This window comes from Opisthocomus hoazin, chromosome 34 (assembly GCF_030867145.1).
Source record: "Opisthocomus hoazin isolate bOpiHoa1 chromosome 34, bOpiHoa1.hap1, whole genome shotgun sequence".
Classification (NCBI taxonomy): Eukaryota; Metazoa; Chordata; class Aves; order Opisthocomiformes; family Opisthocomidae; genus Opisthocomus; species Opisthocomus hoazin.
This window is the reverse complement of record NC_134447.1, coordinates 3,217,955-3,236,961: the sequence shown is the minus strand read 5'-3', so window position 1 is coordinate 3,236,961 and position 19,007 is coordinate 3,217,955. Positions and strand designations below refer to the sequence as shown.

At 61.2% G+C, this 19,007-nt stretch overlaps 1 protein-coding gene across 1 annotated transcript; it reads left to right on the top strand.

Annotated features, from left to right (window-relative positions):
• Window positions 1-6,052: 6,052 nt before the first annotated feature.
• Window positions 6,053-13,843, top strand: LOC142365262 (MAP kinase-interacting serine/threonine-protein kinase 2-like). Its single transcript, XM_075445911.1, has 11 exons — window positions 6,053-6,094; window positions 8,321-8,462; window positions 8,610-8,707; window positions 9,705-9,784; window positions 10,311-10,384; window positions 10,474-10,578; window positions 10,909-10,964; window positions 11,116-11,211; window positions 12,728-12,928; window positions 13,022-13,234; window positions 13,610-13,843. Exons 1-11 carry the CDS (start codon window positions 6,053-6,055, stop codon window positions 13,841-13,843), a joined length of 1,341 nt encoding a protein of 446 aa, XP_075302026.1.
• The last annotated feature ends 5,164 nt before the right edge of the window (window positions 13,844-19,007 follow it).

Sequence of the window (19,007 nt, the reverse complement as noted above, 5' to 3'; positions counted from 1 at the left end):
AAGAGCAGTTTTCTCTACTGCACGTAGTACTGTAGTGCTGATACCTTTCATGTCCCAAATGCGGTTGCCAAGACTCGAGTTAAAACTCTGCATAACAACCTAAAATTTTCCTTAGTGCATGATTGTTTTGAAGAGTCAAGTCCCGATCTGTGGCATATCATAACGCACACCCTGTATTGGGTCCAGATTTGACTGAAGCTTATTTCAGGGCTATCTGCTGTTGAAGATTTTCATTTTCTAGTCAAAAGGGAAAACGCTGGTTAGAGTGATTCACAGATCCGGTAATAACCTAACAGCACAATGTATGCTGTTAACCAGGTGTCCTTTATTACGGCGCCGGGCACATGGGGGATCTCTCCTCCAAACGTGTGCACCAAACACCCTTTAATTTCAGGTTAAATAGAACTACAATATGCATATTAATCGTTATATTTTTGAGAGCGTATGAATCTATTCCAATTCTCCTTTAGCAGGTGTATTAGAGCTCCTGGGTAGTCTCTGGTGGTCTTAGGTCGTTACTTCATCTCTTTCAGTAGTCTTCCTCATTTGCCCGTGAGTTACATCCGGGGCGCTGCGCATGCTCGGTTCGTTCTATCTCGTTGCAAAACTGCAAAGCTGCTTTTCGCTGGTTCTTGGTCGCAGCTCCTGCTCTTGTCACAGTCTTGTCCTTGCTAAGTTTGCTAATCTATAAGGAGAGCTTGCAACTTCCACACAGGTGCTTTGTTAAAACTAAAACTAGAAAATACCACTGCAGCTAGTTTGGTAAAGTGTCATGTTTCTTATTATTCCTTCTATCAAGAGGTGTTAAAGTTCTTGTGGATGAATGTACCACAGGCGAAAACTTTTTGTATTTAAATCAGTAGAATTGCTATTTAACTTCACTTAAAGAGTGCCCTGTTGTCTATTACATCTTGGAGAGGAAAACATAAAAAAAAAATCAGATCTGTGACTAAGTGTAGGTGCAGTGCCTGAACGAATGAAAAGCAGGTCATCTCTCACTGGTGTCCACAGACAGCAGAACTGTTGCAGTCCTGACCTTGAAATACAGAGACATTGACATTAAATACTGGCACCTTAAGAACCTTGGCTTTTACATTGTCTTTCTACATCTCATTTTAGTTTGCTGCCACTCTTTTGTTTCGTTTGTCCCTTGACTTCCTTCATCCTCCTCCCTACTTAGATCTTGTTGAAGGCTAAGTTTTTGAAATCATTGCCTGTATTTGTAGGTATTGCTTGTTTTGCTGTAGATCTCTAGCTTTTTGCATAGCCTTGCTATGTCTGTGTTCGTGTGCTGCCCTCAGGTTTTTAGGTTTTGCCTTGACTTCCTTAATCTTCCTCCCTAATTAAGTTTTCTTTCAAAGTCGAAGGGTTTCCAGAGTGCCCTTGCTTTCTGCATTGTGTTTCTGCAGCGGATTTAGTTTGCTGCCATGGGTTATTAGATTTGCCCTTCCTATAATCTTCATCCCTATTTCAGTGTTTGTATGAAGTCTGAGGATTTCACATATTGTTGTCTTCAAGAGTTTTGTGTCATTCCTTAGTACCTACCTTTATTGTTCTATTATTTTTTTCTTTTTTCCTTTAATCTCTGTCAGTTTTTCACTTTTTGACATTCATTTCTTGGTCTTCCTTTCTGCTGTAGTCATTCTGTCTTGGTTTGTGTCTTTATGCTGGCTTTTTACATTGTCTTTCCACAGCTGTTTCAGTCTGCTGCCACTCTTTTGTTTAGTATTTCCCTTGACTTCCTTCATCCTCGTCCCTATTGAGATCTTATTGAAGGCTAAGTTTTTGAAATCATTGTGTGTATTTGTAGGTATTGCTAGTTTTGGTGTAGTTCTTTAGCTTTTTGCATATAGCCTTGCTGTGTCTGCCTTAGTGTGCTGCCCTCGGTTTTTACTTTTTGCCTTGACTTCCTGAATCTTCCTCCCTAGTTAAGTTTCTTTCTAAGTCGAAGGGTTTCCAGAGTGCCCTTGATTTCTACATTGCGTTTCTGCAGCGGATTTACTTTGCTGCCATGGTTTATAAGGTTTGCCCTTTACTTCCTTAATCTTCCTTCCTTATTTTAATGTTTGTGTGAAGTCTGAGGATTTCAAATCTGGTTTTCTTCAAGAGTTTTGTGTCATTCCTTAGTACTTACTTGTATTGTTCTATTTTTTTTCCTTTGTTTCTTTAATCTCTGTGGGTTTTTCACTTTTTGACATTCTTTTCTTGGTCTTCCTTTCTGCTGTAGTCATTCTGTCTTTGTTTGTGTCTTTATACTGGCTTTTTACATTGCCTTTCCACAGCTGTTTCAGTCTGCTGCCACTCTTTTGTTTAGTATTTCCCTTGACTTCCTTCATCCTCGTCCCTATTGAGATCTTATTCAAGGCTAAGTTTTTGAAATCATTGCCTGTATTTGTAGGTATTGCTAGTTTTGCTGTATATCTCTAGCTTTTTGCATAGCCTTGCCGTGTGTGCCTTAGTGTGCTGCCCTCGGTTTTTAGTTTTTGCCTTGGTTTCCTGAATCTTCCTCCCTATTTCAAGGTTCATTTGAAGTGTTAACGTTTTGAAATCGCTGTCTTCAAGAGTTTTGTGTCATTCCTTAGGTCGTTAGTATTACAGATTTTCTTTCGAAATCTCTCTTTTAGTTTGTGGTCCTTGTATTTCCCTATAGTTTTTCTTTTGTTCCCTAATCTCTGTTGGTATTTCACTTGTTGACATTCATGTCTTCGTCTTCCATTCTGTTCTAGTCACCTTTTTGTTGTTTTTCCAGAACACCTTGGCTTTGTACATTGTCTTTCTACATCTCATTTTAGTTTGCTGCCACTCTTTTGTTTCGTTTGTCCCTTCACTTCCTTCATCCTCCTCCCTACTGAGATCTTATTGAAGGCTAAGTTTTTGAAATCATTGCCTATATTTGTGGGTATTGCTTGTTTTGCTTTAGGTCTCTAGATTTTTGCATTGTCTTTCTATGTCTGTTTTAGTGTGCTGCCCTCAGGTTTTTAGGTTTTGCCTTCACTTCCTTAATCTTCCTCCCTAGTTAAGTTTCTTTCTAAGTCGAAGGGTTTCCAGAGTGCCCTTGCTTTCTACATTGCGTTTCTGCAGCGGATTTACTTTGCTGCCATGGGTTATAAGTTTTGCCCTTTACTTCCTTAATCTCCTTCCTTATTTTAATGTTTGTGTGAAGTGTGAGGATTTCAAATCTGGTTTTCTTCAAGAGTTTTGTGTCATTCCTTAGTACTTACTTGTATTGTTCTATATTTTTCCTTTGTTTCTTTAATCTCTGTCGGTTTTTCACTTTTTGACATTCACTTTTTGGTCTTCCTTTCTGTTGTAGACATTCTGTCTTGGTTTGTGAAACTCCCCCAGGCACCAGTACAGGCTGGGGCGGCCCTGCTGTAGAGCAGCTCTGCGGAGAGGGACCTGGGTGTCTTGGTGGACGACAGGCTGACCATATGCCAGCAGCGTGCCCTGGCTGCCAAGAAGGCCAATGGCATCCTGGGGTGCATTAGCAGGAGTGTGGCCAGCAGGTCAAGGGAGGTTCTCCTTCCCCTCTACACCCTAGTTAGGCCTCATCTGGAGTGCTCTGTTCAGTTCTGGGCTCCCCAGTTCAAGAAAGATGAGGAGCTACTGGAGAGAGTCCAGAGGAGGGTTAGGAGGATGATGAGGGGACTGCAGCATCTCTCCTACGAGGAAAGGCTGAGGGAGCTGGGCTTGTTCAGCCTGGAGAAGAGAAGGCTGAGAGGGGACCTTAGAAATGCCTCTAAATATCTGCAGGGTGGGGGTCAGGAGGACAGGGCCCAACTCCGTTCAGTGGTGCCCAGCGATAGGACAAGGGGCAACGGGCACAAACTGGAGCAGAGGAAGCTCCAGCTGAACACGAGGAAGAACTTCTTGCCTCTGAGGGTGACAGAGCCCTGGCCCAGGCTGCCCAGGGAGGCTGTGGAGTCTCCTTCTCTGGAGATATTCCAGACCCGCCTGGACGTGATGCTGAGCAGCCTGCTCTGGGTGGCCCTGCTTGGGCAGGGGGTTGGACTAGATGACCCACAGAGGTCCCTTCCAACCCCGAACATTCCGTGATTCCGTGACCCACAGAGGTCCCTTCCAACCCCCAAACATTCCGTGATTCCGTGACCCACAGAGGTCCCTTCCAACCCCGAACATTCCGTGATTCCGTGACTCACAGAGCGCCGTGGCAACCCCCAAACATTCCGTGGTTCCGTGGTTCAGTTGAGTGTGCAGGGAGCGTGCAGGGAGTGTGCAGAGAGGCCAGGCGTGCACAGGGAGCAAGTTGTGAGCGTGGAGCGTGAGCAGTGACCATGCAAGGAGCACGCGGTAAGTGTGCATTAAGCGTGCAGTGAGTGTGCAGACAGGCCAGGAGCGTGCAGGGAGCTTTCTACGATGGCACGACTGGTTGGGTAGAGGAGGGGAGAGCCGTGGGTGTTGTCTGCCTCGACTTCAGCAAGGCTTTCGACACGGTCTCCCATCACATCCTCCTAGGGGAAGCTCAGGCAGTGTGGGCTGGACGAGTGGTCGGTGAGGTGGATTGAGAACTGGCTGAATGGCAGAGTTCAGGGGGTTGTCATCAGCGGCGCTGAGTCTGGTTGGAGGCCGGTAACTAGCGGTGTGCCCCAGGGGTCAGTACTGGGCCCAGCCTTGTTCAACTTCTTCATCAGTGACCTGGATGAAGAGTTAGAGTGTACCCTCAGCAAGTTTGCTGATGACACCAAACTGGGAGGAGTGGTGGATACACCAGCAGGCTGTGCTGCCATTGAGCGAGACCTGGACAGGCTGGGAGCTGGCCAGAGAGGAACCTGATGAGGTTCAACAAAGGCAAATGCAGGGTCCTGCAGCTGGGGAGGAACAACCCCAGGCACCAGTACAGGCTGGGGCGGCCCTGCTGGAGAGCAGCTCTGCGGAGAGGGACCTGGGTGTCCTGGTGGACGACAGGCTGACCATGAGCCAGCAGCGTGCCCTGGCTGCCAAGAAGGCCAGTGGCATCCTGGGGTGCATTAGCAGGAGTGTCGCTAATTGGGGCGCCCTCGTTAGCAGCGCTAATGTAGAGCGGGGCGCTGATTGCACCGGCTGCGAGGGGGGCGGGATTTGGGGGGGCTTGGGGGGTCCCGACCCCCCCGCTGTGGCCCCACTGGCACTTTGGGGGGGGGGCACACCCGAACTGCGGGGAGGGGGGCGGAGCGTGACGCGGTGCCCGGGAGGGGCGGGGCACTGGGGGGCGGGGCGATGGCGGCTCGGGAGGGGGCGAGCAGCCAATAGGCGGTGCGGGCGCTGATGTCATGCGCAGCCATTGGCCGAGGCACCGCCGCTCGGCGCGTGCGTTCTGAGCCCGGGTCGGCATCAAGCGATACGTGGGGTGGGGGGAGGGGAGGGGGGGACACCCACGCCGTGACAGGCTCCCACGGTGCCACCCAGCCGGGGTGGGGCCGCGGTGGGGGGGGCTGTGCTGTGACCCCATGCCGCGCGCAGGCCTCGCGGCTGAGCACCGCCCCGCTCGTGACATGTGTGGGCTGTGGGGAGGGGGGAACCCGGGGGGTGTCCGTGGGGCTCCCCGCACCCCGCCCAGTGCGGCCAGGGGGGGGCTGTGGGGGTCCCCGCCCCTGGTCGCAGCGTGGGGGGTGGGGTGGGGGTGTGTCCCCGCGGGGGGGCGGTGTCACACGGCGGGGGCGGGGTGGGGGGCGGAGCCGCCGCCATAAAGCTGCGGGGGGGGGGGCAGGGGCACGTCCCCTCCCGGCGGTGCGGAGCGATGCGGAGCGGAGCGGGCTGCGGTACCCCCGGCAGCGGCGGCTCTGCGGGGCCGGTGAGCGCCGGGGGGGTTTTGGGACCAGGGGGGCTCCGTGCGGGCCCCGTGCGGGCCACAGCCCCCTGACACCCGCCCCCCCGGTCTCCTCTCTCCACAGGTCTCGGCCTACCCTCGGCCCCCTCCCGATGGCTCTGCCCGCCCCTCCGCATCCCTCCCCCCCCTCCCGGTTTATTTTCCTGTTTTTGTTGGTTGGTTGGTTGGGCTTTTTCCTACCCCGCACCCCTCCCTTCTTTCTCCCTTCCCCCCGCCCGCAGCAAGATGGTGCAGAAGGAATCTGAGATCCCCGGTTTCCACCGCTCCTTCAAGGTAAGGGGGTGCTCCCCGCCCCCGTGATGCTCCGGGGGGGGGGGAGGGGGTTGGGGTGCTCCGGGGGGGATGGGAGGGTGCGGGGTTGGGGTGCGGGTCTGCGGCGGTTGGATCCCCTGCCCGGAGTGGGGGGGGGGGGCACGGACACACATCAGCGACCTCCCCCTTCCCGCCCCCCCCCCCGAGGAGGGAGGGGAGCGCTCAGGGTGCTGCCACCCAACCCGGGCCGCAGGACCCACATGTCCCGTTGGCCCGGGGGTCGGGGTGCTCCCCGAGGGGGGTCAGACACCCCCCCCACACACCCCCCCCACAGCAAGGCTTTGCTCACCCCGCTGCAGCTCCCACGGGTGTCCGCCGTGGGGTGGGTCAGTGGGTGGGCTGCATGTTCCCCCCCCCCCAGCTGCACTCATTCACCGCACGTCTGCGAGCAGGGGGTGGGGGGCTGCCGGGCCCAGCCCGGGACCTGTTGTGCGAGGGCCAGATCCTGGCAGGGGGGCTGTGGCCGGGGCACCAGGACCCCCGTCCCTCCCGGCCGCTGTCGTGCGAGGGGGGGGTCTGGGTCCCCCAAACGCTGGCTCTCGTCAGCCGGGCACCTTCGTGGGAGCTTTGTTTAGTTTGGCTCCCGGGGCTGCGAGGGATGCAGGGACCTCACCCGAAACCTGCCTGGCTTATTTTAGCTGACACCTAATCCTGCTTTGAGGACTTCTGGCTGGGGTTTGGGCCCCCCCTCCATCCCCCCCTCCCATCCCCCCCTCCATCCCCCCCTCCATTCCCCCACCCCGGGTGGTTGGGGACCAGGACGGGGGGGACACGGGGGACACCTCGGATGCGCTGCCGGAGCCGCCGCGCAGCGTCTGCCCTGTGTGTCCCATCCCCCAAACCTTTTGTGTGCCGGTGCTGCGGCAGCGGGCAGGGCCCCCTGTCCCCCGTGTACACCCCTGGTGCCCCCCCCGGGAGGCCTCATCCTGCCCGTGGTGCAGGGACTTGGGCCCGAGCCGTTCATCCCCGCCATGACATGGGGGCCTTGGGGGGGGCTGGAGGGTGACACCGCACTCCGCAAACCCTGATACTGTCTTTTTTTAGGGGGGTGGGGGGGGAATCTGGCCAAACGCTGTGCAGGAGCGTTTTCAGGCATCAGGAGTGGTGCTTGGTTGGGGGAGATGCTCGTGGCATCCCCGCACCGCGATGGGGACCCCCCGGCCCCTCGAGAGCCGCCCCGGCAGCAAACAGGCGCTTTCGGGGTGTTTCTGGCGGCGGTGGCCGGGGCTGGCTGCTCCCGCGCCGCGCTGGGGCTGGCAGCCGGCCCGGGCACCGGGGCACCGGGGCGGGTTGGGGAACGCCGCCGGGAGCTGCTGCCTCCACCCAAACAGATTTCGTAACCCCGCGGAGGACGGGGCCCTTTCGCCTCGCGGCCGGGTGCCCCCGGCACTGCCCCGTCCCGCGGTGGGGTGGCTCGGGGGGGGCTGAAGTTCCCCATGTCCCCTTTGGGGTGCTGGGGGCGGAGGCGCTGGGTTTGGGGTGGGGGAGGCAGTGGTTCCCACACCCATCACCCATGCGGGGTGCAGGGAGGGTTGGGAGCGGGGCCCGATCCTGCCAAGTCACAGGCATCACGCAGCCACGGGCACGGCGCTCACCGGAGCGGCGCTGAGTGGGCTCCGGCCCCCCGTGACCTTGCGGGGAGGTGGGAGGACGCGGTGCGGTGGCTCCGGAGCCCGTCCTGCCCTGTGGCTCTTCGTCCTCCCCCCCTCGCTGTAGTTCAGGTCAGGGTGGATGTTCGGGGCTGGGTTGGTACGCGCAGCCCCAGTCCCTCTCATCATCGCCCGCGTGCCGGCCTGGGGCTGCTGGCACAGAGGCATGACCCCACGGCAAAATCCCCGGCAGGAGACGTGGTCAAACCCTTCCTCCTCCTCCTCCTCCTCCTCCTCTTCCTCCGGCTCTGCTGCATCCCTCTGGCAGCAGCGCCGTGAGCCGGTGCCCTGCACGAGCAGAGCGTGTGCCAAGGCCAGCGGCATGCCTGGACCGGGCGGGCGGCGGCGGCTGGTCCAGCAGCTGCCGTCTCACTCGTGTTCTTGGCCCTTGCAGGAACAAAACCCCTTCGAGCTGGCGTTTGACCTGGAGCCCGTCTTCGAGTGCCCTGGACCTCGGGATGTCGGCCCTCTGCATTCCCTCGAAGGCGTTGGGGGGCTGCCCCAGGGGTGGCGATGCTGGGGGGAGCGCAGGGTGGCTGGGGGTGACTCAGGCCAGTGGCTTTGCTCCGGCGCAGATGTGCCTTTGAGTCAGCCCATCGACATCCCCAGCACCAAGAAAAGGAACAAGAAGCAGCACTGCAGAGCCACCGACAGCTTCTCCGGCAGGTTCGAAGGTGAGCGGGGCTGCCCAGGGACCCCAGGGGCTTCCCCCCCAGGCTGCGGCAGGGCTGGGGCCCTCCTGGTGTCCCCAGGCTCGGGGACAGCCGTGGTGTCCCGTGCCGCGGTGGGGCCGGCAGCTCAGGCGCCCTCTCTCCTGCCAGATGTTTACTGGCTGCACGACGAGGTGCTGGGAGAAGGGGCCCAAGGCAGAGTCCAGTCCTGCGTTAACCTCGTCACCAACAAGGAGTACGCAGTGAAGGTAAAGCTCTGCGGCTTGGGGCTGCAGAGCCGGCTCCTGCCCACCCCCTGTCTCAGTTTCCCCTTCTGCCCTCCACATCCTGGGCTCCTGGCTCTCCTGGCTGTGCGGAGCTGGCACAGGACGACGGTTTCACGGGGTAGAGGGGATGGAGAGGGGCAGGAGCGGGGCAGGGCCAGGCCACGCAGGTGGAACACTGTCCTCTGCCACCGCCCAGCTGCAGGACCTTGGTCAACCCCCTTAGCCACGCTCCTATCCCTGTAAATTAGGGCAGACACGAGATTAAATTAACGCTTGCGCCGCGTCTAGGGACTTGGGGCAAGCAGGGGCATGTGGTGCGGCAGGGTGGCCAGCCCCCGCTCGCCCCAGGGAGGTCTTCGTGCCCCTGTGAACAATAGAGGGGTCAGGGGATGAGCCAGCTGCTTTGGGGTCGGGGATGGTGGTGCCGCATCCCTGCACCCCACAGGCTCCCAGTCACGGCGTGGGGGGGCTGGGACAGGCCCTGTGTCCAAACGCAAGGGGCACTTGGCTTCCCCTGTTGCCCCGGGGTGCTTTTGGGTGCCCAAGGAGGGAAACTGAGGCAGGGGGAGGGCTGCATGGTGGTTGGGTGTTCAGTGTGCCCCGAAGGGCTGGGGGTCAGTGAGACCACCCAGCTCTCCCCCGCGGGTGGAGACCCCCTGCTCACCCCATGGCACGTCCACCAGGCACCCGCTGTGCCAGCGCCCGGCGGGGCGAAGGGCCGTGCTCCGCTGCCGGGGCGGCTGCGCCGGGGCTCGGCCGCAGAGCTCGCCTTGGCTGCGGGCCCCGGGAGGGAGCGGCTTGGCCCTGCTGCCGGGAACAGCCTCTTCTGCTGCCTTAACCCCTTCGGGCACCCCCCGCCTGCCTCTGCCCGGCCCCGGGGGTCCCCAGCGCCGGGTGGGTTGGGGCGCGGTGGTTGCCGGCCCCGGTCCCTCCCCAGCAGCGGTGCCTCTCCCTGAGTCTCGCCCGCTTTGCCTTGCAGATCATCGAGAAGCGCCAGGGCGACGTCTGCAGTGGGGTCTTACGGGAGTTGGCGATGCTGAATCTGTGCCAGGGACACAGGTACCGCAGGGCAGCCGCCGTCCCCATCCCCCACCGTGGGCACAGGGCGCGGGCTGAGACCGGGCTGACGCTCGAGACACCCATGGGCGGCAGGCAGGCCGCCCTCCTGCGCGGCTCTCCCTCCGCGTGGCCTCGCCGGGAGCATCCCGAGGCGACGTGGAGCCGCTTGCCATGACGACGGGGCCGCGGCGGCCGAGTTGGAGCAGTGCCGAGGGGCGAGCCGAGCTGCCGCCGCGGCGTTCGCCGTCCCGCCGCGGAGAGCTGCTGAGCGGGGCTGTTTCTGGAGCGGGGCGAGCGAGCCAGGAGGGTCTGCGAGCAATTAGGGAGCAGGGCCCGGCGCTGGAAGCCCCTCTCCCCACTGGAATGTGGCCGGGGGCCCCAGCCGCGTGGTTTCAGTCGCTGGAAACCCGATTTTCTCCTCCGTTGGCCCTGCCCCGGGGAGCCGTGTGGGGTGAGGGGCTGCGGGGAGCGGGGGACCCCGCGATCTTTTTGGGGGGATGCCAGGCTGACGCCGCTGTCCCCGCAGGAACATCCTGCAGCTGATCGAGTTCTTCGAGGAGGAGGAGAGGTTTTACCTGGTGCTTGAGAAGATGAGGGGAGGTGAGTGCGGTGCCGGGCCGGGGGGAGCGGGGGCGGCAGGAGCCCCCCCAACACCCACGAGCCCCCACTCCGCTCTCGCCCGGCCGCAGGCTCCATCCTGACCCACATCCAACAGAGAAGCCGCTTGAACGAGCTGGAGGCCAGCACGGTGGTGCGGGACATCGCCAGCGCCCTGCACTTTTTGCACAGCAGAGGTGAGCCGAGCCACCCCGGGGTGCAGCCGTGCTCCCCCCAGCCGGGGGGTGCTGCCCCCCCCTCCTGCCCGGGGAGCAGGGGCCGGTGCCGGCCGCGGGCGCGCAGGGTCAGGCCCGGCTGCATCGTGTTGTCGCGGTGCGGAGTCTGCTCCTCCGGTTTGGCCGGGACTCGGGGCCAGCAGCAATTTGTGCCCTTCGCCATGACGCGGGCGGTGATTTGGGGTGGGGAGGGAGAGGTCCCTGCGCCGCCCCCAGACCTTCTGCTGTGGAAATCTTGGGGGGGGGGGGGGGCAGGCTTTTCCACTCATCGCCTCTTCTCCCCCCTCCCAGGAATTGCTCACAGGGATCTAAAACCGGGAAATATTCTGTGCGAGCGCCTGGACCAGGTGAGCGGGGAGCAGGGGGTGGTGCCGGGGCTGGGGGGGCCCTGGTTCCCCGCGGGGGATGCTGCTGCGGCAGCTGGGGCGCGAACGCGGGGCTGAGGGTACCCGGGGGCTGCTGGGGGGGGTCACTGACCGCTGCTCCCCCCCTCCCCAGGTCTCCCCGGTGAAGATCTGTGACTTCGGCCTGGCAAGTGGCATCAAACTGAAGGGGAATTGCTCCCCCATTTCCACCCCGGAGCTGCTCTCGCCGGTAAGCGTGCAGACCATGGGGCAGGGGGGGTATAATGTCGATGGGGGGGGTCCTGGGGGAGGGGTGGGTGTTGTGGAATGTCCATGGAGGGGGGAATGTCCCTGGTGGGGCTCCCCCAGGCTTTGGGGCTGCGTGCAGCCCCCTGCTGCTCGTTGCTCCCGTCGCTGTGGGACCCCCCTCGGCGGCGGTGGGCGAGATGCAGTTCCGTAACGCGGGGGGGCCGGGCAGCGCAGGGGGGGCTGGCGCAGAGCCCGGGCTGCCGTGAGCCTTAGCAACAGCCGGCCCCGGCGGAGGCAGCTGCGCAGAGGCTGTGCTTTCGGGGAGAAGTGGGTCAGGCGAGGGGCTGGGGCGGCCACCGTGATCCCCCCCACTCCGGTTGTGGGTGAGAGGGGGCTGGGGCTGCTTGCGTGCGGTGCAGCCCCTGCAGGGTGGGCACCCTGAAAGCTTCTGGGGTGCCCCTGCGTTGCAAGGAGCTGTCTCACATTTGGGGGGGGGCACATACCAAGCCTGCCCCCCCCTGCAGAAAGCCCTGCTCCCCTTATCACCAGCAGCAGGGCCCCCCCCCGTGCAGGTGTTGCCCTGTGCCCCGCTGTTTTCGGGGTGTTCACGGTGTTTCCAGGGTGCTCACGTGCTGGGGGGGGGCAGACCCTGGCCCACGCGGGGTGCCCAACAGCAGAGGGGGGGCCAAAACACCCCCCCCCCTTGTTCCTCCGCGTTTCCCCTCCCCCAGGGGGAGGACCTGAATTTCTGAGGTGTCCCGAGTTTCCCGTTCTCAGCAGCGGGGGCAGAGGGGGGTGGGTGCTGTGGTCCCTGCCGGGTGGAAGCCCATGCAGGGTGCTGCGGGTTGGGCTTGCGTGGGTGTTTTTCTTCTTCTTGCGGTGGCATCAGCTGCCGAGGCCGGCGAGGCGTCTCGTTTGGAGGCCTCTCGTTATGTTACGGGGTGATTATCTGCTGGCTGCAGCTCTGCTCTCCCCTGGTCACGAGGTGGTGCGGGCTGCAGGTTGGGTCACGTGCGCTGGAAAGCCCCAGAGCCCTGGGAGCCGTGGGGGAACCATGGGGGAACGGGACCGCTGGCTCTCACCTCGCGCCAGCGTTAACTCCTCCGGCACCGGATCCGGCGCCCGCTGCGGCGGCCCTGCCCGCGTCAGGCGGGGGAACAGGCAGAGCCGGCTCCGTCCCCGCCGCCCGCCCGCCATGTCCCGGGCGATGGGACGGACGCTGCCCCGCTGAGCCGGCCCGGTGGCGGCAGTGCTGGGGGTGGTCCGGGGGGGTGTTGCACCCCTTTAGGGTTTTATTTTTTTTGGGGTGGCAGGGCTGTGACATCCCCCGCATGGCGATGGGAAACCTGGCCGGGATGATCTGCCCTGCCAGGACCAAACCCGGGAAGCGGCCGTGTCTGCACCCTCATTTTGGAGGGGGTAGCCCCTTAGTTCTGGCAGACACCCCCCCCCCTGCCTCTCAGCTCTGCCCCATCGCTCCCCTGTCCTTTGGGGCTCACCCCCGCCTCTCCCCGCAGTGCGGCACCCCCGAGTACATGGCCCCGGAGGTGGTGGACGCTTTTTACAAGAATGAGGAGGCACCCACCTACGACAAGCGCTGCGACCTGTGGAGTCTGGGCATCCTCCTGTACTTCATGCTGAGTGGGTACCCCCCCTTCGTGGGCCACTGCGGCTTCAGCTGCGACTGGGACGACGGCCAGGCGTGCTACGTGTGCCAGGTGCGTGGCGGACCCCAGCAGTGTCGAAACCCGCCGCTGGTTTGGCAGCACCCCTCCCAGCTCAGCCCCTTTTTTATTTGCCCCCCCAACCAGGGTATGCTCTTCAGGAACATCCAAGTAGGGAAGTACGAGTTTCCTGACAAGGACTGGGCGCACATCTCCTTTGGGGCCAAAGATCTCATTTCCAGGTTGTTGGTGCGAGATGCCAAGAAGCGGCTCAGTGCGGCCCAGGTCCTGGAGCACCCCTGGGTGCAGGGGGTGAGTGCTGCTACCCCCCCTCCCCCCCCTCCACTCCCCAATGCCGGGGTGGGGGGACACCCCATTGCGGGGTCCTCAGCTCTGACCCGGCTGCGTTTTGTTGCAGTGTGCCCTGGATAACAGCCTGCCGACCCCCATCATCTTGTAGAGGTGAGCGTGGGTGGCCCTGGGGTGGGGGTGGGGGACACATTCCAGCCCCCCAAATCCTGGCTCCTCTCCCCAGTGAGCTGCTCTCAGCTCTGCTTGGCTGCAGCTCTCGCCATCTGGGCAGCGGTTGCAGCACGTGATTCGGGCTGGAGCCGTGTTTTTGGTGCCTGACCCATCTGGCGTGGCATGCGCGTGAGGGGACACCCCGATATTTGCCCCCCAACCTCCCTGCAGCCCCCCGCATCCCACCCTGAGCCGCTTTCTCCCCGCAGGAAGAGCAGTGCCAAAGAGCTCACCTCCTTCGCCGCAGAGGCCATCGCCGTCAACCGCCAGCTGACATGGTGCGACAAGGATGAGGAAGAGGAGGCGGAGGAGGAAGCACGGCCCGTCACCATCAGTGCTACCTCATGGGCCATGCAGCTCTACCCCCTCCTGAGTCCAAGCTGGTGGCCAAGCGGCGGCAGAAGAGCAACCTGGTCAAGGCGGTGGCTGCTGGGCAGCACCTGGTAGCCCCCGTGGTCGTGGTGGCTGACCAAGCGTGAGCTGCACCCCTCGGACCTGCTGTACCCCACGTCCCCCCCATCCTCCTTCTTTCTTCCCTCCCCCCCCAACCCCCACCATTTCTGGCTAGTGACAAGATCAGGACTCGTCCCTGTGGCTGGTTTCCAGGGTTTTGCTGATCTTGTAGGTCTGGGGTTGGGAGGGTTTCTTGAAGATCTGTTTTTTAAGTTATTAAATCATTAAGGTTGCTTCACCCAGGACATCTGACTGACACACGGACTTTTGTTTCCCCGACTCTTGGTTTCTCCTCTGAGATTTTTTCCTCCCTCCCTGACACCAAAGGACTCTTTGTATCCGCGGCCGCTTTGCCGAGTTCAGCTCATTTCATGCTGTGAACAAAAGGCCCTCGGTCGCGTTTTCGACAACGGGAGTTGCATTTTAACCTCGTCCCTCCCTTCGGAGCTGCGGGTCTTTCTCCGATGTTGGGGTCGATCCCACAAACCCCCCCTCCCGGGGGTCTGGGAGGCATCTCCCGGGCGCAGGGACCCCCGCCGTCCCGTGCTCGGGGGCATCCCCGGCTGCGCTTCGAGGGGCTGCGGCGGGCAGGGAGCAGCTCGGGCCGGGGAGAGACAGTGCCAGCGAGGGAGCAGCTCCCCGTCCCACTGAGCCGCCCTCTCTCCTCGGCAGCCTGCTTTCAGAGTAAGCTGTTCACCCCTTTTTTTTCTTTTTTTTTTTTCTTTTTTAATTGTTTTTAAACTGCTAGCTGTGCTTTTCTGCAGGGCATGGAGAAATGTCTTCCTTTCCCCCCGCGCTCTGGCCGGCGGCTCCCCGGGGGTAAGGTCAGAGCCGGGGAGATGCTCAGGCGCCTGGGGCCGTGCTCTTGCGCTGGGTCGGGCGTTGCACCCCTGTTTGTGGAGGGGGGGGCTCACCAGTGGCTGGTGGAGGTGCAGGGCAGGATGAGGTCTCCAGGGGGGCTGGAGCAGCCAGAAAATATTACCCCTGCGGGAATAGCGGGGTGCTCTGTGGGAAGGGAAGGACCCCCCTCTAAAGAGCGCTGGGACTTGTTGCAGGGCAGTGTGACCTGGCGTGGCTTCGAGCTGTCCCCGAGGCTGCCGTGGCCGGAGGGTCTGGGGGTGCCGAGGGTGCCGAGTGCCCCAGGATGTGCCGGTGGGCGAGCGGCCGGGCTGGCGGCAGCACCCGAGGGCCACGACACTGGGGAGCAGCTTGGGAAGGGCTCGGGATGCGGGGCCGGAGGGTTTGGGGTCGCGGCGGCAGCGCCTGGGCAGTGCAGTGTGGGACGGGTGGCTGGGGAGAGCTGGGCATGCGTGTTCATGTGTGTGCATCTGTGTTCATGTGTGTTCATGCATGGAGTCACGCTTTCCTCGGAGCTTGCTTTGGGGAAGGGAGGGAATGCTCGCGGGGGAGGGCCTGGGGGTGCTGAACTGGGACGAGGCCCTTGGCTGGTTTCTGCGGAGCGGGGCCGGATCCATCCGGGTGAGCCAGCAGCGCCCGTGCTGGGGGCCGGGCTGGCCTCCAGCTCGTCCGAACCCCCCCTGGCACCACGCCGGAGGGGCAAAGCCCCGCTGCCTACCACGCGTCGTGCCACCGAGCTGCGCCCGCCGCCGTCCCCGCGCCTCACCGGGAGGGAGGGTGCCCCTTCGTTAGCGATCTCCTCTCCCTTCCAGCTGAATGCTTTGAGCTGTATACTCTGAAAAAGCAGCCTCGGCCCATGGCGTGCACAGGGGAAGGCTTTGGGAGCTTGCTGTGAGCCGGGGAAGAGACTCCCCCCAGGTCTTCAGCCGAGGACAGTCACTGTCTCTGGAAGCAAAACAAAGTTCTCCTTTTTGTTTGAAGACTGCTGACAGCAAAACTATGCAATATCTGTTGTTTTTTGTTTCAGGGAGGTGTGTGTGAGTGAGCTTGGGACATGGTGATCTCGGGTGTTGATGGAGCTTGGGGCAGGGACCGTCTTTTCTGGCCCTTCCCGGCCCTTCTGCCGAGCGGCGTCGGTGGGTTGGGAGGGTGCTCCCCCCAAAACCGCCTCTGCCTTCTCCCCTGGGTGCCCCCGGTCCCACCACACAGGGTGGGGAGGAGCAGGGCAGCAGCGAGGGGAGACCCCCAGCACAGGCACCGCGACACCCCAGAGAAGCCTCCTTTAAAGGAAAAAAAAGAAATCCATCTTGATTGTACATTGTTACTTTTTATAGCTTATTTTGTCTTATCAGTTGTCGATAATTCCTTATTGTCTTATAGTAAGAAATACCGAACGCTGTACAGTACGCGATGCCTTGAGCTGGTGTTGTGGAAGCTGTTGTTAATGCTGCACGCTGCAGCCTTTTTTAAAAAAGAAAAAAGTCTCGGGAAGGGGATGGCAGGGGGAAGTCTCTCCCGTGTTTTTTTGGCCCCCGTGCTGGTGTTGGCAGACTGAATTTCCCTCTCTTCCCGTGCGTAAGGCCAAGCTCTTCCACAGAGAAATGCAGTACACGCTCTGCCTGCGGCGGGTGCGTGGCCGGGGGGCCGCGTGCTGGGCCGGAGCTCGTCCCCGTTGCCCATGCGCGGGCATCCTCGGCTGGGCCTTTGCGGCGAGGCGGTGGACGTGCCGGCGAGCATCCGAGCTCTTCGCTGGTCGCTCGGCCCAGGCTTGGCTTTGTGTTGCGGCTCGGGGGGGTCGGTTTTGGACCCGGCGCTCCTGGCGTGGCACTCGGGGTCTGGAGGGGACCTGTGCCGCGGGGCTGGCGAGCTCCTGGCAGCTCCGGCGTGCGGGGCAGGGTCGGCGTCTCTAGAGAAGTTTTAAGGAAGGGAAGGGACCGGCATGGCTGAGCCGAGACCGTCTGGTCAGACCAAAGGGCAAGAGGGAACTGCCCTGGCAGTGGAAGCAGGGACAGGTGTCTTGGGAAGAGTATAGGGATGCTGCCCGGTTGTGCAGGGACGGGGTCAGGAGGGCCAGGGCGTGGCTGGAGCTGAACTTGGCAAGGGATGCACAGAATAACCAGAAGGGCTTCTACAGGTACGTCAGCCAGAAAAGGAAGGTTAAGAAAGCGTACCCCCCTGATGAACAAGAGTGGTGACCCCGTATCAACAGACGAGGAGACGACTGAGGTACTCAGCAACTTTTTTTGGCTCAGTCTTCACTGGCAGCCTCTCTGCTTGCCTGTCCCGAGTCCATGGACTGCAAGACGGGGACCGGAGGGGCAAAGCCCCCCCCACTCTGAGGAAAGGTTCGTGACTACCTGAGGAACCTGAACAGACATAAGTCTATGGGACCTGATGAGATGCATCCCAGAGTCCTGAGGAAATTGGCTGCTGTAGTTACCAAGCCACTCTCCATCATATTTGCAAGGTGATGACAATCACATGAAGTCCCTGGTGACTGGAGGATGGGAAACATGGTGCCCTTTTTTGAAAAGGGTAGAAAGGAGGACCCTGGGAACTACTGACCTGTTGGCCTCGCCTCTGTGCCTGGGAAGATCATGGAACAGATCCTCCTAGCAGCTATGCTAAGGCAGGTGGGGTCAGGGAGGTGATTTGAGACAGCCAGCATGGCTTCACCAAGGGCAAGTCCTGCCTCACCAACCTAGTGGTTGGTCTTTCTATGGTGGAGCGACTGCATCAGCGGACAAGGGGATGTCATCTACCTGGGTTTCTGTAAAGCCTTCGACACGGTCCCCCACAACATCCTTCTCTCTAAATCAGGGAGGTATGGATTTGACGGGTAGACCGTTCAGGTAGATAAGGAGTTGGTTGGAAGGCTGCAACCAGAGGGTGGTGGTCAATGGCTCGATGTCCAGATGCACAGTGGTGACAAGTGGTGTCCCTCAGGGGTCTGCACGGGGACCGGCACTGTTTAATATTTTCATCAATGGCTTAGAGAGATCGAGTTCTCACTGAGCAAGGTTGCAGACAACACCAAGCTGAGTGGTGCAGCTGACACGGCACAAGGACGGGATGCCGTCCAGAGGGACCTGGACAAGCTGGAGAAGTGGGCCTGTGTGAACCTCATGAGGTTCAAGAAGGCCAATTGCAAGGTCCTGCACCTGGGCCAGGGCAAGTCCCCGCTATCAACACAGGCTGGGGGATGAAGGAATTGAGAGCAGCCCTGTGGAGAAGGACTTGGGGGTCCTGATGGATGAAAAGCTGGACGTGATCTGGCAGTGTGCGCTGGCAGCCCAGAAGGCCAACCGTGTCCTGGGCTGCATCAAAAAAGGGTGGCCAGCAGGGTGAGGGAGGGGATTCTGCCCCTCTACTCTGCCCTGGTGAGACCTCACCTGGAATCCTGCATCCAGCTCTGGAGCCCCAGCACAAGAAGGACATGGACCCGTTAAGGCTGGGTTGGACGGGGCTCTGAGCAAACTTCTCCAGCTGAAGATGTCCCCGCTCATTGCAGGAGTTTGGACTTGATGAGCTTTAAAGGCTCCTTCCAACCCAAAAGGTTCTATGATTGTGTGATGTCTAAGGACTCTTGTCCCTGTCCAAGAAATTGCTAAGAGTGAAATCACCAGGATCTTCCCGCAACCCCTTACAAAAATTCGAAATAGAATATAATCGAATAATTCCGGCTGGAAAGGAAGCTGAAACCATCATCTAACGCGGCTGCCTGACCGCTGCAGGGCTGGCCGCAGGCTGAAGCCTGTTGTTCAGGTCACTGGAGACCGCAGCACCGGGAAGAGGGGGCGGGAGCAGCGCTGGTGCCATCGTGAATAGCACCGGGCGGCGGGCGCTGCGCCTCGGCCCGCGGCTGCCCGGCGCCGGCTGCCCCGGGGCCCGCGGCGGGTGAGGGAGGGGCGGCCCGGGCTCCGGCCGGAGCCGCGCGGCGAGAGGGCCCGGCTGGCGGCCGGAGGGCCCGGCGGGGAGCGAGGGCGGCCGAGCCGGGGCGGTGCGCGGCGCCTGCGGGAGCGGGTCCCGGCGAGGGCCGGGCGGCCGGGCCGGGGGGCCCTTCCCCGGCGGGGGCTCCGTGCCCCGGGCCCGGCGTGTTCCTCCGGGGCCCGTTCGCCTGGGGAGGCCGCGGGCGGGGCGGGGCGGGGGAGGCGTTCGCTGCCGCCGGGCCGGGGCTTGGTGAGGGGGGGGAGCGCTCGCCGGTGCGGCCGGCGGCTGCGGGAGCGCGGGAAGGCGGCGAGCGGCGACGGGCGCTGCCCCGCGGCTTCCGGCCCCGCGCGCTGCCGCGGGGGGTTCGGTT

Bases quoted from the DNA above. Each gene is read 5' to 3' on its own strand.
- LOC142365262 (XM_075445911.1), top strand. From the start codon at position 6,053: ATGGTGCAGAAGGAATCTGAGATCCCCGGTTTCCACCGCTCC. The intron at 11,212-12,727 runs GTAAGCGTGCAG...CTCTCCCCGCAG, and splicing joins CCCCGGAGCTGCTCTCGCCG to TGCGGCACCCCCGAGTACAT. The intron at 12,929-13,021 runs GTGCGTGGCGGA...CCCCCCAACCAG, and splicing joins AGGCGTGCTACGTGTGCCAG to GGTATGCTCTTCAGGAACAT.